Source organism: Cryptotermes secundus, unplaced genomic scaffold (assembly GCF_002891405.2).
Source record: "Cryptotermes secundus unplaced genomic scaffold, Csec_1.0 scaffold559, whole genome shotgun sequence".
Taxonomy (NCBI): Eukaryota; Metazoa; Arthropoda; class Insecta; order Blattodea; family Kalotermitidae; genus Cryptotermes; species Cryptotermes secundus.
In genome coordinates this window covers 571,664-594,539 of record NW_019718620.1, presented here as the reverse complement: position 1 = coordinate 594,539, position 22,876 = coordinate 571,664, and the positions used below count along the sequence as shown (strand labels likewise).

Here is a 22,876-nt window from a genome sequence, read left to right as displayed (position 1 = left end):
ATTCAAGAGGAAAACTGGGGTGCGGCTTATATTCGAATTATTTTCGCTAGTTGCGAACTTAGGAATGTTAAACGTTGCCAAATTTTGGAATAATTTCTACTCCTGAAATAATATTCCAAGAAAATTATTTTTTCTATAATTTCTGTCTGAAAATTGTGCTGCGGCCTATACACGCACGCGGCCTATACATGCGTAAATACGGTATCCTACGGCTTCGTTTGTACAAAATTCCTCTTTACATCTTGCCTCGTTTCAAAATCATTTTACGACTGACGGTTTGCCAGTCACTTTCTCTTAATTTAGAGTCCATTCAGACGCTCATGACCAGATCTTAGTCTTGAAGTAAGCTTCACTGTTTGGCCTTTAATCTTAAACGCCCGAAGTGACTCGTTCGGGCCAGTGACGAGTAAGGGAATCGCGCGCACACGCCGCTAGTAGAAGCGCATGCACGGTCCTAAATATTTATTTTCAAATGTAGTAATTACCAAACCGACTTGAGTGAAACCCTAATCGAGGAATTAAAATGATACCTAAGTGAACAACAACAAAAAGAGTATACGTATGAGTTACGCCCAAACTCATCCACGAGCCTGTACTTTTATTGGAGATTCTGCAGATAAATGTGTATATATAGTAGTATATAGTATATATAGTAAAATTCGATGTACATACCTTTTTTGTTGTTATCTGCTTGATGTATATATAGGCTGAAATAAAACTACAGTATTCGATTTCACTAAGCACGCACAGAAAACAGACCGCATTCTGAATCTCAGCCGCGATGCAAGCTGTCTGTTCAGGCCCGTAGAAAGGGCAATAAAGCATTTGCAGCTATAACAGAAGGTCTTAGCACTGAAGAAGGGACCCCTCTAGCTATTTCTTGAATAGCCATGCTTTCATTTTTCAGTCATTTAGTCAAAAGATTCGAAGATCTGAAGAGTGTAAAACAAAGATGTAAGGTTTTCCAGCAGAGAACCAAATGATTTTATTGCTTCCATCTGTTTTATGGCACCAGGGACTGCTAAAATTTGACAGGTGTTATAAATAGAAACACATTTATATATCTAATAAGGGAATGCGCACAATGTGCATAGAGTAATTGTTTTCTATTCGCGACTGTATTCGGTTATTGATGTGGTTAAGTTTTTGCATATGGTAATGTGGTATCTACTGCACTTTTTATCACAGTGTTTACACACACACGCGTCATTTGCTTCGTGGAAACGTTCGTTCTTGCATATCTTGTGGTGGAATCCGTGTGTTGCCAACCTAGTAAGTGTGTGTCGTAATTTTCTGTTGGGTCCTGTCCAGGTTCCGTCAGTCATTGCATCAGTGCTGTAGAACTCTTCCCATATTTCCCCTCTTTTTTGTTTTCTTTCTTTGATAACTTCCTCTGAGTTTTTTGTGCTTGGCAGTTGATATCTGAGTTCTTCTAGTAGGAAATTTTCCTTGCAGAGTTCGTATGTTAGTCTGGATTATGTGTTCTTAGGAAGCCCTAGCGCTAGTTTAAGGTATCTTGCCTTCACTTGTTCTATTTTCCGCAGGTTTTGTTTGGATAGTTTTTCCCAGGTTATCTCTATGCCATATAGTAGTATGGGACAAATTTTTGCATGGAATATTTTCATTGCTGTTTCTAGCGATAATATATTTATTTATATAACAAATTTATAATGCAGAATAACTCTGTGAAAAACTGGGACACCAATTTTTCAGTACGCATCAAAATTAAAAATAGAGTATAACTTTTTGTATAAAATTTGTCAAATCTTTCATTGTAATATGCGTCACTATGTTCTTTGCAAATACAAACAAAGTTAATTCCATTTATCATAAGAATTGTGTTAGCACAGCATTTTTAAGCACAATACTTAAAACTGTTTAAGCGCCCTGCCATGAGCGGTCATTTTAATATGGTCCGGCCAGCTCAAGCTTACTACCGTATCCTACATGTTTAATCGTTTGCAGACGTTTATTTAATAATTGTATACATATCAACAGTGGTAATAGTATAAGCACAGCACCAACGGGCCCATAGTGCCGAGCACAAAAAATCTTGCACATGCTCAATTGAGCGATGTTATAAGCACAGCACCAACGGGCCCATAGTGCCGAGCACAAAAAATCTTGCACATGCTCAATTGAGCGATGTTATAAGCACAGCACCAACGGGCCCATAGTGCCGAGCACAAAAAATCTTGCACATGCTCAATTGAGCGATGTGCAAGGCACAAACAAGCGCTATAATTGTCCATCACGCAGTTAATTAAACACTTGAGGCCAAACTAATTCGGAGCGAGTTAACAGGAAAATATGAAACTAAAAATGTGATACAACACGCACATGAGTGGAACTAGGATAGAAAAGGAGATAGAAATTTTTGCTACAAACTTAGCTAACAAAAGCAACTACAACTTATTGGCCTGTGCAAACCGCTCCTCTGAAGAATTCATTTAACAGGATAGGGCAGGAGGTACTGGGCAGCCCCGTGAGACTCCCATGTTATTGGTGGGCAACATGTCCGCCATGACACCACCGTGCAGTGCTGCTGCCATCTCTACATATCCTACGACCTATGTATTAGACAGATAAAAGTGTGCGGAAACGGAATCGTGGGGGGGAGTGCGATAACCGCTGCGCGGCCGCGTAGCTGCAAGGGAACATTCTTTTTCATGTTTTTCACTCAACCCCACTGGGACAATTCCAGGATATTACATCAAACTAAGCTACTACCAATTCCTTCCACGTCATTTCCAGTTCCTTGTTCACTAATGATCCTAACACTCGACATTAAATTGCCTGAGTTACTGATAATATCGCTAAATATGATACAACAGAGAAACAGAGCGGTGAACCATTTTCCCTCCGCGCAGGATTCAAACCAGATGTCCTTGAGGTGAGACCCCCCTCCCCATTTTTCATGCTTCCACCGGCATCTGCTTCAATTATGCCTGTCTCAATGATATTATTATTATTATATTACTGTGTGTACGCATACTTCGTTTCTTTTTTAATTGCTCGTTCTAACTTCATAATTGGTCTGATACAAACAACTCCGTGGCTTGTAGTCCGCAAGCGAACTATACCGACCGAGCGACCGCCGCTTGTCGGCGAAGTTAGTGCCAACTTTTGCGGTTAGAGGGTGTCACGTGGTCAGCGCAATAAATCCCCACGGCCGTTAATCTCGGTTTTCTAGACCGGAGCCGCTATTTTCTTGAAATAGCTCCTCAATTATCCCCACGAGGCTGAGTGGACCCCATTCCAGCCCCACTACTTCTCAGAAAATCTGACAGCGCCTGGAATCGAACCCGGACCTGTGACCACAAGACCACAGAGGCGGTCTGGAGTGTCTCCCTGGCAACCCCCCCCCCGCATGTGGCATTCTATAAACCACTCTTTCATAAACAGAGGTGCTGAAGTTTGTATATCCACTGAAAATCTCAAGATCATTCTTTTTTTCATGATCACAACCCTTTTCATATATATTAAATATACTTACTTACTCATGGAGCTTATCCTATGTGATTGTGAGGCCATAGCTTACTTAAGATTTCGTCACCTGGGTCAGTTCTTCATGGAATCAAGTGACTTTCATGATGCCCCCATAAATAAAGTGCTACATTTCATTCAAAGTGTAGGATTAATCCAAAGGGGAAGCACAATAGATCATTGAAGGTTGCAGTGTAAGGGCTGGATTTTATGGCTCACCCCTTACACACATACATGAGAAGCAACCAATTGTACAGCTACTCAAGAACTTCCTGGCATTTTATGGAACCCGATGGTGCATTACCGTGTTTACAAGAGCCCACCACTTGTCCCTATCCTGAGCCAGACCAATCCAATCTATACCATCCCATCCTATCTCTCAAAGATCCATTTTAATATTGTCCACCCACCTACGTCTTGGTCTTCCTAGTGGTCTCTTTCATTCTGGCTTTCCCACCAATATCCTATATGTATTCCTCTTCTCCCCATTTGTGCTACATTACCTACCAACCACAGTCTCCTTGACTTGATCATTCTAATCATACTTGAAGAAGAGTACAAATTATGAAGCTCATTATGCAGTCTTCTCCAACCTCCTGTTACTTTATCTCTCTTTGGTCCAAATATTCACCACAGCACCCCGAGTCTACGTTCTTCCCTTAATGTCAGAGACCAAGTTCCACAGCCATACAGAACCACTGGCAAAATTATAGTTTTCGTTTTTGAATAGCAGACGAGAATACAGCAGACAAGAAGACAAGAGGTTCTGGACTGAATGGAAGCAAGCATTACACGAGTTCAATCTCCTCTTAATTTCCTCCTGAATCAGGTTTTGATTTGTTATCGATATTATATATACTTACTTACTCACGGAGCTGAGCCCTTCTGGAAGAGCCGCCACTTCTGCAGCTACTGAAGAATTTCCCAGCATTTTATGGAACCAAGGTTCATTACATATATGAAAAATAAAATAAAAGCTTAATAAAGCATTCCATTACTAAATGCATGTAATCAAACAAGGCCTACCCAAGCAGTTTTGAAGATAGCATGTGACACTCAGGACTACTGGGTTTTTGGACTCGTTCACTTTCCAGTATTCTAAAGAACATAACATTTCAGAAACTGGGTCTGTTTTTTATCCTATGTTGAAGAGGTGGGAGATGCGTGCTCTGTTGGCTCCATTAGAAAGAGCTAACTTCAATCACTGGACAACTTATGTTGGTCGGGTAAATTGCTGCTGGTCCTCATCAGCATAATCATTCCTCATTCCAACTCCCATGGGACTCATGACCACATTTCACTGTCTCATGGCTCTGACCTACCATGTCAGTATAACTACAGCTATATTCTTGCCTATACCTAAGATTGGGGCACACAACAGCGTAGTTATTTGAGGCACTACACAACAAGTTAGAAGGTTGCAGGTTCCATTCCCGATGTCACTGGATTTTTCAATTGACCTAAGCCTTCTAGCCGCATTAAGGCCCTGGGGTCAACTCAGCCTCTAACAAAAATGAGTACCAGGTATCTTCCTGGGGTAAAGGGCAGCCTGCCATAAGGCTGGCCTCACCATCATCTGTGAGCCTATTGTCTAGAAAATGTGGGAACCTTGATGTCTCACAACTCTATGAACCTCCACAGCATGTTACAGGGATAGCTTTACCTTTATACTTGAGATCAGGATTTGTCTATGGGACATAACAGGAAAGTGTATAATAAAACTTGTCATAATGCATATACAGACCTGAAACTGATATAGAAAAGGGCAACAAAACAAACCAAATCCATAAACACCAATGCATAGGAACAATTTGAAGATTTTCATATTTTAAAATATATATCTAGCACCAGTACTACCTGTGGAACAAAAATTGAACTCCAGAATGAAAATCATTTACACTCATGAAGAATATGTCAGATAATACTGACCTTCCCTGTAAGTTTACATCCTCACTACTGACAAGGGGAATCAATATGGGAGAAATATCCAAACTGGGTTTGTTAATCAGATTGGTTAAACATGCCATATGGGCTGATTCTTTGTATTTCCTGTCCCTTCTGTTACTTTCAATTTTCAAACTCCTAGCTTCATCCCAGCCTACCCTAGAACCTTCTTTATGGGCACATTGGGCTAATTTTTATTTTTCTATGAGTCCAAGTTCAAAGCTTGGTGAAACACTCCAACTCTTAAGGAAATATGGATGTTGTCAGATTAGAAAATTATCTGAAGGAAACATGAATGCAGAAACCTGACCATGAGGGTGTCACTTGTTTTTCACCCACAGGAAAGTTTTAGTGACCTATTAATTAAAATATAAAGATGACAAAAATCTGGCAAGCTGAAAACCTTGAAGGGTTCTTTCTTGTGTCTCTTGAATAAACTCAGGAGTTAATAAATTCCACATTTGACAAGGAACCCTCCCAAGATTTCTAGTCCAGTGTTATGCCCAAATTCCTAGATGCGACAAAGCCCTACTTTCATTTTGAATGTTTAACACATAGTTTGGTGCTTAAGGATTCTGGAGAATGCAGTTTAAACTTTGTATACCCTTGAATGTTGATTTGTTCTCCAATGAATATGCATGAATGCTTTGTGGGGACATCCCACATAGCACACTGTTTCCACCTCATGACTCAAGGTACGCGGGTTCAAACCCGGCAGAGGTCGTGCAATTTTTAAGGGCGGAAAAATTCATGGAACAAGTCCTCCGGGAGGGACTTTAAGCCGTGGGTCCCGTGTCGTAGATTTACGGCACGTAAAAGAACCTCATGTCTCTAGGAGACCTCTGAGCAAAATTTGGCCAAAAGTTTCCCACCCACAAGAGTTTCCAATGCCTCCAGTAGATGGGGGAAGTGTTAGGTACCACTGCCAGAGGAGGCGGGACCTCTCTGACAGAAAGAGACTAACTATTAGATACCACTGCCAGTAGAAGGTTGGAACCTCACTGGCAGAAAGGGGCTGATAGTAAGCACCAGTACCGGTAGGGTATGGAGACGGTAGAAATTAAAAGGGGGACGCACAATAGATCAATACTGGTTGCAGTGCATGGGGAAACCCACCCCCTCAATACTGAACTGAACCTTTAATTACCAACACTATGTCAAAACCCCCATGGAGATTTAAGGCAGAAGGTGGGCCATACCAAAATCAAAAAGTGATGCAAGTCCAAGAAAACAGGTACCTGAAAGAATGTAGCACTTTTGGTGAAATGTCTCCTGGGTTAATAACTGTGGGTCAAAATTTCCAAGTGAAATACGTTTAGGTGAAAAGTTTCATGCGCTAAAAGCTGTGAGTGAAATGTCCTGATAACATCCAGTGCTTCTGGGGGTATGAGATCAAACGATATAAAATGTAAGTTTCAGTTTCTTCTACAACTTCTGTTTGAAATACTGTTGGTCTGGCAAATATTTAAATTCATGCTCAAGATGTGTGCAGAACTGTCCAATCTCAACCAAAATAAGAATGGTTTAACAAATTTTAGTGAAATTCTCCAGTATCTAATTTCATGAAAACCTGTCCAGCAGTTTTTGAGTTGTTACAAATGAACAGTAAAGTTAACAGGCATATTTTTGCAACTCTTTCATTGCGAGTGCATCAGAAATACGTTGTATGAGAATCTGTACATCCACCACACTATATCAGACTTTCACCCATCAGTTACAGTTGTTCATCACTGCCAAAACAAAAGAGTTACAGATTTTGTGCAGCTCAACACAGATATGACCTTAATGTGAATTGCATGTTATTTCTAAAATATATTACTATATCATATGTCCTGGCTCTACACTGAAGGGGCTAATTTTGCTCACACTTCATATATTCACATAGTCAACATATTGGTAATACTGATGGTTGGGAATTACATGTATGAAGTTGAAGATGGCATCCAATGTCATAACAGTCATACCAGCTTTAATGAAAACTGATAACTGCTTCAAAGGTTACTGGAAGGAACAGAAAGACAGTGCACAATGCAAACACACTCACAGACATACTCGTAACATTAACACTTTAAACAAGTTTAAACACACTAAGTACATATCAAAAATCTTTAAGCAAAGTGTAGTTTGGGTTTTAATAAAAGGCATCATGCTGTCATTATTTTTTAATTTATCAATATTAAAATATTTTAAAATTATCCTAAATAATTTACAGCTTACACAGAGAGCAAACTTACACTTTCTCAATTTAATGTTTTATGGTCAACACTTCCCAAAAACATATTCACAAAATGTATTCCTCTAATATTAAGAATGCCACAATGTAATAAATACATAATAATGTTCATCACCACAATGCTAATTTTAAATTTATGTCATGCTGATGTAAATTTTATATTGCTTGAATTCCTTTAAACATAATGATACTGAAATTGCACTTGCCGAAGGAAATACAGTCTAAATCAAGAGTGTAAATAATTTGTGTGCTCGTGTCACTTCATTTTATGGTACTTAATTTAAATCAATCTTCTACACTGAAATTTCTAAACAATTTCCATTATCAAGTGGGTTGTATTACAGAATTTTGGCGTTTTTAAGGTGAGTCAGGGAATAATAATATTTAAATATTGTAACATGAAAAGATAAATACATAATTCATAAATATTTCAAAGAAATGACATTTTGAAAAGCAGAACTTCCCAAGCTGTGCTGTGCACCAGTATGAGTATTAAAGTATTAAGTATCTCAGTGGTAACCACAACAGCAATCCTACTATACAGTACCAAGTCTTTTCATATATGATCAATTTAAGAATGCATTAATCATCTTTATCCTCTCTGGGGTAAAAAACATGACAACTTCCAAACAACTAACTCAAGAAATGCTCTCAACTTTACAAACACCAAATCTAGAATGTATATGCCATCACACCAATGTATGGGCATTTTATACTTGATGAACAAAACTTACCACTTCACAAACAGCATTATGAAATAAGAATGACCCACTGTACCAATCTGTAACACTTATGTACCGTAACATTAAAATACAGAACTATTTCAGACACTCCCATACAGATAGGTTTTGAATTGCTTAAACATCCAGATTTCTTATTTATCTTCCTTTGATAAGTTTAATTTCAAGTTATTCAGTAAGTGAATATCAACAAAGAAAATGTGTTGTCTATTAATTTGTGTACCAAAGTTTGCAATACAGAAACCAATTCACAACTGCAAATATATTTTGTCCAGAGACCCATAACAACTTATTCTATTAAGGTACTGACAAAGTATACTGTATTTAAATCCTTACGGTGTCAAATTTTCCCTTCATTGAAAAATTACAGGGGTCAAAATCCAACGTTTAACTCTTGGATGCCAGATGTGGGCCACTCTATTCATCCAGCAACATACATGCTGATATTGCAGCATCATCAAGTCCTCTCTTTGGCCACAATAAACCTGCACTCTATGAAGAATCCTGCAAATATAAGATAATATTTACTTTCTGATAAAGTGTGTCATACTTAAAATCACATGGGCAGACAAATTTCAAAGTTAAACTTTAACGTATGGAATTTATACAACAATGAATGTTAATGTAAATGCATACACTGCTTCAAAGATATTTAAAAGAACTGTCTGGTTCTTATATTGCATGGTGAATTTCCTTGCTACCAAAAGTATAAAGCCATTTATAGTCTTCACTTTCTGGTATATCATTATATTCCATGCCCTTTAATGTATTTCTTATCAACAACCACACAGCTTGACTTTACTGCAAAATTATTGTACAATGCTACACCTACACCATGCAATTAAAAAAATACATATAACATATGTAAACTGCATATAATGGTAACTCTAATATGACCTTATTTTATAATTTTTAGTATCTACCAATAAATACAAATAAATTAAAGACTGAACAGAGAATATAATTGCATTACTATTTATTGTCACTTGTATTTCTTGGAGCAGTTAAATTATGACAACAGAATAGACCTGAAATATAACTACAACCCATCTGTCTATACAAATAACTGTTACCTATATTAGTTTCTAACAAATAGTCTGGTACATGTGGTTAAGCAGTTCTATGAATCAGAAAACTTCTTTATCCTACAACTTTCTCTATTAACACATCTGCAACATAAGATTTATGAGTATAAAAGCCATTTCAATAAAGATGTAAAACAATGTTGGGAAGTACAGTCTTCTGAACCATCCGCCATGGAGTCATAGATGCTATGATTCCAGAAGTTTTAATCCCATTATTATCACAAAAAATGATAATGCAATTGATTTGTTCATCCTGGTCCATCACATTAGCAATATTATAAAAGGTTATCAACTCTGTCCAGTGTGACTGATAACATTTTATAATGTCTAATGCATATTTTAAAAAATGTTGCCACTTTATATTCAATCAGTTATAAAATTCATATACCTTCATGCAAATAGGGGTTTGGTCAGATATGACTCGAAATAGCTAGAAAAAACGGTTGGTGTACTGTACTTTAAACACTGGTTCTGAATTTACTAGTCTTGCTGCTACATTACTATTGTGACTAGTGTGCTTAATGTGGTAAATAGAATACTTAGATGCTGTGCATATACAGTATGCGTCAAAAGTTCCAGTACTGAAATGATACCACTGTCTAGTCATGTTAAGGCCCCTTGCATGACAAACCTTCTCAAATGATCTGATCACCATGTCCCTGTAGCATTCTTGGGTGATGGTAAGAGCATTGCCTTCCTCATCCTCAATGAAGTAGGGGCCTAATATACCATATGCTGAGATGGCACACCATATAGTCACACATGTACTATGTAGCGGTTTCTGGATGATAACATCTGGCGGCTCAAAATCAAGGAAGCGAGTTGTATGGCGACCACTTCCATATGAGCAGAAATAATACTCAACTATGAATACTTTTTCCTCCGTTGAGAGACCCATTTCCAACAACTGCACAACACAACTTCCTTTTCACTACTGGGAACACATGCGGCTGGAGCTATGCCCCGTCGACAAATGCACATGCGCGTTCGAGATGCGCAAGTTTCAGTACTGAATATTTTGACGCATCCTGTAGTTAAGACTGTGGATGTACAACTGACATATAACAACAGTTGGAACTGTGATATTATATACACTAAAACCATTTCAGATATGGAATGCATTCTAGAAGTGAGTGATCCCAGGATCACAACAGGCACACCAACAAATTACTTCACACAATTACAGACACTGGGGAACTACACCGAATTGTATTCCTTGAACACTTTAAAAAGTCTTTATAAGAAAATTCTTCAGACCGGAGTTTTTTAGCAATGAGAGGACATGCTGCCATAATATGAAGACACAATCTACAGAAATTCAATATATATGCTAATTCACATTTCAGAGGCTACAGTACCACTCTACACTTGGAGAGATATATATAATTTGTGAAGTGGTAAGAAATGAGAAGGAAGTAGTTGTCATGTGGCAACAGATATCTGACTACAAATATCTTACTCTTTCTGTAATACTGTAACAACTGATTTAAAAATAATTCTGTGTATTCCTACAGTAATGAGCCTTCTAAACGAAGCTCAATAAAATTTCACTGCATCTAACACCTATAACAGTGGCCCAACCTCAGAAATGCGTTTTATATCTCTGCATAGGTAAGCAGAAGACAGAGAGGTCAAACAGATCATAACAAGATACAGTGTGTTCCGTTCAAACCTCCCACATTTTAATTAATCACTGCAAACAAATTGGGATAAATTATGGATTATAATTAACACTAGATGAAAGAAAAACTCAAAAAACTTTATTGCCGTTTTTCTTCGGTGAAGCTACAGTATCTGGCCGCGTGTACCTTGACATGTTAGAACAGTTCCTGTATCCCCAGGTAGCCGATCTGCAGCCTAACATAATCTTCCAACAAGATGGAGGCCCCCCACATTGGGGTCTGGATGTTCAGAGGTCCCTCAATGCCACCTTCCAAGATTGCTGGATTGGACGCGGCAGACCAATTCGGTGGCCACCATGTTCACCGGACCTCACTCCGCTCGATTTCTTCCTCTGGGGTTATGTGAAGGACCCCGTGTTCGTGCCTCCAGTGAATGACCTCCCAGATTTACGAGGCTGCATCCGTGAAACGATTGCTACTGTACCAATGGACATGTTGGAAAGAATGTGACAAGAAACTGAATACAGATTGGATATTGTTTGTGCTACCAATGGTGCAAATGTAGAGGTTTATTTAGTGTGTCAAATAAAATTTTTTGAGTTCTTGTATTTCCTGTAGTTTCATTTTCCTACCATTCATACTTTCTGTTCCAAGATCTGATAAAATGTGGGAGGTTTGAATGGAACATCCTATACTATAAACCAGCCAACCAACATTCTACTTTCTTCCTGCAGGAGGGTATAGGAAGTGTGATGAAACGCTAAAAACTGATAAATTTACAGGTCCTGGGCAGAATTTACATTGGCAACTGAAGACTGATGCCAGAATTAGCAAGTAAAATAATTTCCAACTAAAACAAATGGAACATTAATAACCCATTTGCATCTTCCCACATCTTTAGGGGAACAAAAGCTTCTGCAAAAATTTATGAAAAGGATTTGAACTGAGCACTAAAAGAGTTATTAAACAACCCACTACCACAACAACTGAATGGGCAATGGGTAAGAGACAATTTTACATCAAGAATTAATATCACTGTATTAAAACTGACAGATCGTCACTGCAATATTGCATTACATAAGATCCTGTACAGAGCATAAATTTAAAAACAGTAATAATATAGCCAGATGCATCTATATATGCTAAAAATTGTAGTAAATTAAGGCAAATCCAATACATATATTCACTATTCTGTATAATGAAGGGAATTCCATTTAGATGGTAATATTGCATACAGACACCTCTAAATAAAATGCTGCCTTGCATATTTAAATTTGCCTCACAGCTTAAAATTAAACTACTTTCATAGAAGGATTCTGGAGCACAAAAACTGAGAATTGCTGTTCTAACAACAAATGTAATATACGGGATTCTTAATTACATTTTAGAATAACCACATGGCATGACAAGGGGGCTATTTGGGAAAAATGCATGCTGACAAAAAATAGACACTTTTCGATGGGAAATGGGATCCTAAAAATGTACTTGGAAAGTGGCAAGAATTTTGATATATTATTTAATACTTCAATTTGAATAGTTATCTTGAAAATAATTAAACTACAGATACAGACTAGAAAGTGATGTGACTGGAGGCACACTCTACGAAAGGATATATTTTATACTTTCAAACCCCAATAAAAACAAGAAATGCTATTAGAACCACTGCTTTTTAACATAATCATAAACAATACAGTTCATAATATCTTCAGGGAATGCATCCGGTTTTGTTTATCAATATATTTTTATATATCTGTCAACACAGCATTCAAACAAATAACTCACTTCCACATTTGCTTCAACTGAGTTAAATAAGTTAAAAAAACTTATGGTACAGCTATGCAACATGTTTTGACTTTCAAGGAGCCATCATCAGGCAGTACAATATATATAGTCATGAAATACTGAATGGTAACTATTATGGATTCATATTACAAATGTCATGTATTCATATATTAATTTATAGAATAATTTGTACCATTTTATGCACAGAATAATTCTGCTCCTATATAAAGAGTTGTTAAAATAACTTATAGGAGTTTTCCTATGTTAGATTAAGTTTTTCGTGCACTTTTCAACAATCTAAAACGATATTTACACTACATCAAAAACTTAATCCAACATAATTGTATATACCAACTGTAGAAAGACACCTATAAGTTATTTTAACATGATCAAACACTTCATGTAGGAGGAGAATCAGTCTGTGCATAAAATGGTACAAATTATTCTATAAATTACTTTATAAATACATGACATTCGTAATATGAATCCATAATAGTTACCATTCAATATTTTATGACTTTATATATTGTACTGCCTGATGATGGGGGGTATGTAGTAGTGTAGTTGGTTGAGGCACTAGGCTACAAGCTGGAAGGTCGCGGGTTCAAGTCCCAATGAGGTCATTGGATTTTTTCAATTGACCTAATCCTTCCAGCTGCACTATGGCCCTGGGGTCGATTCAGCCTCTAAAGAAATGAGTACCAGGAATATTCTTGGAATATTCTTGGGGGTAAAGGTTGGCCGGTGTGTAGGGCTGACAACCTTGCTGCCATCTATGAGCTGATGGTCTAGAAAATGTGGGAACCTCAACATCTCTCAACACTATGGGCCTCCACAGCCTGTTACAGGGATACCTTTACTTTACTTTATTTTACTTTACTTTACTTTACTTTACTTACTGCCTAATAATGGCTCTGTGAGAGTTGAAACATATTGCACAGATGTACCATAAGTTAGATAAACTCAGTTAACACAAATGTGGAAGTGAGTTGTTAATCTGATTGCTGTGTTGACAGATATATAAAAGTTGATAGTATGACTGTACTTGTGGTCACAGGAAGTTAAAATTTACAGGCTCTAGGACATTTCCTGTTTTAACAGAGTTAGTGCTAACAAAAAACAAACAATTTTACAAAGCAACAGAAGAGAAACACAGAATGACAACAATACAAATATATGTAACCAATACTTTGATGTAAAATTTCTCGACAGATTTCAGATTGCTTTTAATAGTACGTAACACAAACTTCTATGACAAAGTTATAATCTAAAGCAAAAGTAGAGCTTCAAACTACCTAGCCTAGGTTACTATGCTTCTCTACATTGTATCCTCAGCTTGTGTAAGCAATACCAAACAAAGAAGAACATTTTGGAGATTCTGTAATATTAGTAGGATAAATACAGTGATAGTGATAAAAAAATAATTTTGGAAAGAAAGAAGAAACTAAAACTGTAAGGTAAAGGTAAAGTTGTCCCTATGCTTAATTAATGAAGAATTATATCATTGAGACATATGGGGGAGTGAAGGTACAGCTCCACTCTTCTTGACCCTAGCACTAGATGGGGATAAGTGATCAGTTTCATGTCCTGACCACTCTACCCCTAGGTAAAGAGCCCCCAGTAACATTGGACAGTAGGCTAGGTGGGCCTCAGAGCCAGTCTGGATGCTGTGGAGTAGAGAAAAATCTCTCTCCCCTGCTGGGAATTGAAACTTGGCCATCCAGCCCATAGCCTGTTGCTGTACTGACTGAACTATCCCCCCTCTTTAGCTAAAAATTCACAACTGGATATATAGTGTGTGAAAGAGTTATTCTGAACACATTTTAAAGTCTTGACATGCCAATACCTTTTATTCATACTGTCAGTAAGATTATTTATTGATGCTCAACTAAACTCATTTACTGGTATCAACTGTACGGTATCCACATGAAGCAAATATTTACATATTCTAAGAAACACTGTGGTGCCAGGACAGCTCAGTTGGTATAGCAACAGGCTATGGACATGATGGCCAAGATTCAATTCCCAACAGGGACAAGAGATTTCTCTCTTCTTCACAGCATACATACCAGCTCTGGAGCCCACCTAGCCCCTTGTACAACAGCTACCAGAAGTAAAGAAGCCATGGTGTGAAGCTGACTACTTCCTCCCATCTAGTGAGGTCAAGAATGTTGAAGCTATACTCCCACTCCCCCATATCTTCATGACATGTTGCTTAACTAATTAAGCACAAGGACAACTTTACATTACTTTACTTCAAAATGTGTTCCAGAATAGCAGGAATCATATTTAACCTTTTCTGTATCATTTCTTTTTTGCCGTGGTTACTTCTTATAAATGACCACCTACTCTTATCACAACTTATCTTTCTTTTATCTTTGTCAATTTATAATGAACACATACAGTATACATTCATCTGTAACACAAAGAGGGTTATTTATTTCTAATATATTTTTCCTGCTTAACAGACAAGCTACATGTTAGGTTTGGGAATCTGGCAACTAAGAAGTATACACAACAGCCACTGTATTTTTACTATTGAACTGTATTGCTTAAATCACCACCTAATATATAGTAAAATCCTAATTTAATGTTTTATTTTGGAAGCAGTGGATTTGAACACTAAACTGGAAAAATTCTTAAATGGGGGTAACTTAACATTGAGACCACTGACTTGGGATTACTGAAAGTGAATGTTAAATGAAGGAAAATTAAAATTGGGGTTCCACTGTACTTTTTATGTTAATATAAATATTCAAGGTGCACAATAAATTATTTCCTTCACATTTAGACAAAAATAATGTCACCAATAAACAACAGGTACTCCACATATAAGTACTGATAGTGGGAAATAGAAAGTAACACAAAAAGAGTGATAGATTTGTACATTTAAGTAAAAAGAGTATTCTAAATGTAAGAGAATGCATAGCACTCTTAACAGACTCAACCACAGTTTTTGGAAATAGCACAAATCATGTAGCAACATTTTTTTAAAAAATTCCAACACAAAACATATGAACACTAGGTTAAGGTTAAAAAACCTGCACATGACTTACTGTTCTACTAATACAACACTTTCTTGCATTACAGCATCTCATTACTGAACACAATGTGATGTTCCACCAACTAACATCTGACAAGTTTACTTAAAATACAATTTTATATAAATTAGTTTTAAACTCCTAAAAGCATAAAAACTATTTCCATATTTTATGCAAATTACAACTGACATCCACAAACATTTCTAGATGTTTAATTACCACCTGCAATGCCAGTAATATCCTATTTCAGCATCCTGTTGCATTCACGTATCATTTGTATGCGTCTGTCTACAATGCCACAATATCAACATAGATTTAGATGACACAAATCAACATTTAATTCACTAAAATGTTCATTAAAATGTTTAAAATGTCATAAAGCTATATATACGTTTGTGTTTATGCGCTACATGTTTTGGACACACAAATGGGATCTTCAGGCAACACACTTTTAAGGAATTCACTGAACTGTGCACTTTGTCAATAGTACTCTTTAAGTACATCATTATTAATAATTTTGATGTTATAGGATGTCTGTTCTTCCTGCCTTTTGTATTGCAGCCACTCTGTGCCCCATTGGGTGTGCCACTTTCTTGGTTGTGTGTATCTTGTGTTGAGTTTTGTTCCATACATTATCATTATTTAAGGGGAATTTTACAAATTAAATTTCCTTTCAATAAATCAGTGTTTAAAGCAGTATTACCATTAAACTGCGTGCTTCAAGGCAATTCACGAAACTTATCTGAAACAATAAATTCATTCCAAGTTACTTTATTTATAAACAAACTGCCCTCATCAATTTTTCTGTGATGCCAACAACGTGATTACTTTCTGGTTGAATCTTGGAGTGTCTGGAATTACATCTTTGTGAATACTCAGACCAGACAGAACATTAAGATGTTCTTGTCACATGGAGTTCCTAAGGTAGGTCTTTATCTAGAGTATTAAAATAATGTTCTGATGACTCCAAGGTTGAGAATAGTGTTGTTAGTACTATTTCCATTAGTTTCTGCTCTTCTGAAAGGGTGTTCTTGCACTAAATTCCAAACAGCAAAGACAGATTTTACTCTGGCAAATGTGTCATTTCTATAATGTACTGATAATTCACTCTCTAATTTATCCTTTGAAAGCACAGGATAGTGTTTCACAAGGTCTCTTCTTTCGAAAAAATAAAAGCAGGCTCATACGTTTACCTTGCTGTTTGTGTGTCTGCATCCCCCCCGCCCCACCAAGCTATTAGGCAATGACTTGCTAAACACATTCCCATGGCAAAAAAATATGCATGCAACAAAAGAACTATTGGACGTGGTGTTTTCTATGCAGTCCATATCATATCAAATACTCGACATGTAGTGAAAGGAAGTAGGCAATTAGTTATTTCCATAACTTCTTGTTTATAAATATCAGACTGCGCATAAAGAGCTAACCACAATCAATGGACCAGAAATTCCAGTATTTTCTTGGTTTTCATTATGAGACATGTTAAATTAAGCTATATATTTGAGGAGTACATTTCAAACAGTAATCTGTCCATTGAACTACCTTCTTCCTTTATGTAAATGATAAATGTAATGAACGAACGGCTTTTTGAAAATCGAGTCTCCTTTCTTTTTGGTCTCCAAAATTTAAGTGGAGCTTAGTCTCACCAGCCCTTGACACATTGCCCCCATCTGAAAATGATATTCTGAGCATGACCTCCATCACCATCTGTGCATTGCTGCCTTCAAGATGGCAGATAGGTCAATTTATATTGCAGCAAGTCATCAGGGATGGCTTCAGTATGCTAGCAAATGAGGTGATGCAATAACTCTGCTTGCTGCCACTTGGCACTTTATCAGTACAGTGCTCAATGGAACTGAGTGAACAAGGAGAACTGGCTGGTGCAAAAGCAAAATGTGGCTGTGGAGTTGTTAATCAGAGCAAGCTTGACTATGGCAACACAGTATGGTTTCCAACAACAGTTTCACAAGCATGTTGCACTGCTCACAATAATCTCTTGTTGTGGGTATCAAAATGGCATGAAGAAGGACTGGTGTTGGATTCAAGGACATCCTCATTCTGTCCATATGCCTGAGAATGTGAATGAGATAATGAATATAATTTCATGAAGTTCAGATCAGTCATCTTGCTGACATGCCTTGGGGCTTGGCACAAACATGAGGGGTGTTTGCAAAATGTCACACTATGAGTGATATTACCCATCCATTCAAAATTCAAACTGAAAGGGATACAGCATTTCAGTAAATTCCTGGACTTGGTTCAAAAAAAAAAAATTTGGAATAGTGAATGCACCATCTAGAAAGTTTCGAAATGTGGTGTTGGAGAAGGATGGAGAAGATCAGTTGGACCGATTATGTGAGAAATGAAGAAGTGTTAATTAGAGTCAGTGAGCAGAGGAATATCCTACACGAAATAAGAAAACGGAAGGCTAATTGGATTGGTCATGTTTTACGCAGAAACTGCCTTCTAAAAGAAGTTATCGAAGGAAAGATAGAGGGGCGGATAGAAGTGACAAGAAGATGTAAGAAGATGCTGGATGCCCTAGGGGACAGAAGAGGATAATGTCATTTGAAGGAGAAAGCTCTAGATCGCATTAAATGGAGGAATTGTTTTGGAAGAGACTGTGGACCTGTCATCTTGACAGATTACTGATGATGATGATGATGAATGCACTATTCATGTTAGATGAGGCTCACTTCCATTTCTCATGTTATGTAAACAAATGTTTTCAACACTGGGCTTCACACAACCTCCATGAGCATCATCAGCATCCTCTCCATAGCTTAGCATGACATTGTGGTATGGGATATCTTCTAGCATTGCTGAACCTCACTTCTTTGAGGATGTGGATTGTGCTGTGACCTTCAACACTGAGTGGTGTCATGATGCAAAATTATCCTGGCTAGTGAGCTGCTTCACCATCACTACCGGTATAGTTTCAATAAGCTGAGGCCACTGCTCATGTTGCACAAATAAGCATGACAGTTTTGTGCTGAATGTTTCCACAGTGACTCACTTCTGGCTATGGAGACATTAACTGGCCTCCTTGCTCCCCTGATCTTTGGTAGTAGATTTTTTTCTGTGAGACTACCTGAAGGCCAAGGTGTACAAGACATGTCCAACCAATATTTGGCAGTATACTGAAGTCATCCCTAATGATTTTCTGCAATATGTAATGACCCCTCTGCCACCTCGAATGCAGAAGTGGAGAGATGGTGATGGAGGTCACCTGCAAAATGTCACTGACTGGTGCTGACGATCACAGTCAATTTTCCATTGAACTGCCAATGTATGTATCTACACAACTGTTAATAAATTTCACCTTTAAGTTCAATACTTATTTCATTTCAAAACCATTCGGTATTTCTGCCCCATCCTGTAGATATAATGTAACAACCAAGTGAAAGTGAAACACCAGGCTTTGTACAAAATAAAACAATTTTATTACCAAGAAAGGAGGTTGCTATTACATGGAAGTATATGGATGTATGAATCAATTCAACTTTATACAGCATTCTCTTACCTGCAAAGAAAGATTCAGAATGGGAGGAGACAAGGGATGACTGCCGCAACATTTTAATATATATGAATAAAAAATGTTGAATTTCATGTATGAAAGTGTGCAGCATTGTTGCAACATATGCGTAAAATTTCTTACTTTATGTATTCAGTAACAGATTTACATTTTTTACTTTTATAGAAAATGTAAAGATCTGTTTTTACACCATAGGCCTTACAGATTGAGTATCAATTTGTTATTAGGGAATGTGTTGTACTGAAATATATTTTAAAATGCTTCAGTACAAAAGTATGCAAGTCATGCAGTTGCAAGCTTTATAAAGAGCCTTACACAATATTCACATCAAATTACAATTCCACCTGCAATCTAATAAAACATCACTGTATTTTTCTCTACTCACATATGCTGGGGCAAAGTGAATGGTCTAATGCAACAATTCTCAACTGGGGTTCCCAAGAACTCTACGGTTCTGCGAGAGATCATGGCAAGAAATACACACACACACACACATCATCATGTTTTCATGTTCACATTTGTGTGTGTTTATACTAATGATCGCTAAAGCTATCCATTTCCCATATTTGCAGTTTACAACCTACATAAAAAATAATATTGGCTTTTTACATTTTTAATCATTAAAATTTTCTACGGTCATTCAGTATTATACAACTTATTTGATCATTTCAAAAATCTTAATATCATAATAACAATGTTTAAATTAACTGTAAACAAGTGTGCCAAAATTGAAATAAATAGTTCACTGTAGTCATTTTCATTCTTTTGTGGTAACTTGTATTGGAGGGTGGAACAAATGTAGACAGGCATGAGTGAGGCATTTGGTGGATTTTGTAGATCAGAAGCATTCATTTTTTTTTTGCAATTTTCCTATGTATTATGCCATTCTCTTCATATTTTATTAACCCTTGTGTTTTACAGAAATGACTGATGGTCCAATGAGATTTCTGAAGAGAAGGCATGAAACAAAAGAGGGGGACTTCAGTCCTAGGCATAAAGACAATTCTGATGAGGTTAGTGATGAAGGATCACAAGATCTGATAAATTTCACTGCACTAGTGCAACAACAGACACAAAAAAGGTGCACCTTTACAATGAAAGCTTCTTATCCATGGGTTATACATGGACTGGTGATTCAAGTTGTCCTATTCTTTTGTGCCTCATCTGAGGCAAACGACTTACAAATGCAGCAGTGGCTCCAGCAAAATTGAAAAGACACATAACTACAAATCACAGCCACATGACTGCTGATTATTTTAAGCGGCTATTGGAATCTCAAAACAAAGAGTAATACTTTTGTTAGTGAAGTCAGTCAGTGAAAAGGATCAAGAAGCAAGTTATTTAGTAGCAGAACTTACTGCCCAGAAAAGGAAAAGTCACACAGTTGGTGAGAACCTAATAATGCCAGCATGTAAAATTACAGTGTGTAAAATGCCAAGACAAGATGCAGTACACGAAACTGAAAATGTTCCACACTCAAACAGTATGATAAACAGACATACTGATGACATGTCACATGATGAAGATGTTTCGTGTGATAAACTGATGAATAATAGTTTTTCTATTTAAGTTGATCAGTCAACAGATTTCACAAATAAAAGTTATGGTGTAGCAATTGAAGGATTTGTAAATGATGGAGAAATTCAAGAAAACTTTTTCTGTTGAAAGAGCTCCCCAAAACAAGCAAATGGCATGATATATTTAATGTCTGTCTTGTATCTAGAAACAAAAAATCTGTCTTGGGAGAACTGTGTGGGCATCTGTTCTGATAGTCCTGCATCAATGGTTGGCTCCATTAGAGGTTTTGCTGTCTTAAAAACAGCAGGCCAGATTTGCAAAGTGCTTTGAAGATGGATATGGCTGGAGAAACTAGCCTACTTAGCAGAGATTTTTCATCATATGAACAAGTTGATCAAGTCTCTGGAAGGACCCGGACAAAACGTTTTGACTTCAAGTGACAAGATTCTCGTGTTCAAAAGGAATCTTTGGAAAAATTATGTTGTGAAAGGAAACCTTGAAATTTTTCCAGTGAAGAAAGATATTAGCAAGTCTCGAGTCATACTGAAAACCACCCTGGAAGAACTGGGAAACAAAAATAAATATTTTCCATCCCCTTCAACATTAGTTCATGACTGGGTGAGGAGCCCTTACTCTGAATCATCTGTTCAGCCTAAGAACTTAACTTTCAGAGAAGAGAACATTGTGAGCTGAAGTCTGATCATACACTCAAGATCAGATTTCTTGACCTATCCCTAGAAAAGTTCTGGATTTCTGAGAAAGAAGGGTATCCTGCCATTCATATGAAAACAATATACATACTGCTGCTATTTCTTGTTTAACAAGCATCAAAAGTAAAGAGAGAAATCATCTCATTTCAGTAGAAAATGAATTCTGTCTATGCTTATCTAAGGTTCCACCAAGAGTTAAGTATTTGTACAGCAAAAAACATGTGGTGTCACTTTAAAGATGTAAATTTCATTCTTAATTTTAGCTTAAAAAATAACACTGTCTTAGATATTTTTATTCATATTGATTTGATTTATCTTATGGTTTTCTGTAACCTTACTGTGGGATGTCGATGTATGAAGAGACAACTACCTGTTGAACTGTTCCATAAATATTTATTATAGCTGCAGAGTATATACATATGTACTTCAGTTTCAAGAATTGAAGACTAATAATACAGTGCCAACAAAACTACTGCTTGCAACACCCATACCACTCTTCATAATAGATCAAAGTCAAAGTCACACTGCGACTGACAGTCAGTCAGCCAGTAAGCCTTGGTGTCAAGCCCCATCTGGGGCTTACAACCAGATATTTATTACTGTTTGACAGTTACAGTCTTGTTTTTGTGGGGTGCCCTCTCTGACGAGAGGACGGGTCTGTCTTTTGCATGTGCTGCTGGCTCTTGCCAGTGCAGTCTTTCTCGGGTCTGAGTCCCTTGGACTCGCGACCATATTTTACTGTCTAATATTTGAGACTTCCCTTTTTGTCGCCTCCTACGACTCGCAGGTTCACGGTGGAGGTATTCGACCCTGCCTCCACACGGGTTCATTACACCTGAGCAGAACAAAGCAGCTTACTGCTGGCAATCAGCCAGCACAGTCACTCCAGGCATCGGGCCCCGCTGGGACCAATGGCCATATTTTTGTCTAGTGTCTAGACCTTTTTTATCCCCTTCTTCGGTGGTCCTCCTCAATGATAAAAAGGAGGGGCTGGTATTTTTTCTTTGGAATTGGTGTTCACTTTCTACACCTTATTCCACCTGGGTTACGTTATTCTCACAGGAGTAAATATATGATATATACATTTTTTTTTTACACTCTTCACAAGTATAAACTGAAATTAAATTCTAGTATGTAGTGGAACATCTGTCAGTGCAGGAACGTGCAGCTGCCTATGCAT

General features: G+C 37.3%; 1 protein-coding gene across 1 annotated transcript in view; it reads right to left on the bottom strand.

The window, feature by feature from the left end:
* Positions 1-7,579: 7,579 nt before the first annotated feature.
* The window catches only part of LOC111862022 (protein phosphatase 1A), a 51,320-nt gene continuing 36,023 nt past the window's right edge, over positions 7,580-22,876 (bottom strand). The window contains exon 7 of the mRNA XM_023847103.1: positions 7,580-8,907. Within this exon, the coding sequence (XP_023702871.1) occupies positions 8,896-8,907 (12 nt within the window). The 3' untranslated portion in view covers positions 7,580-8,895. The remainder of the gene's footprint in view (positions 8,908-22,876) is intronic.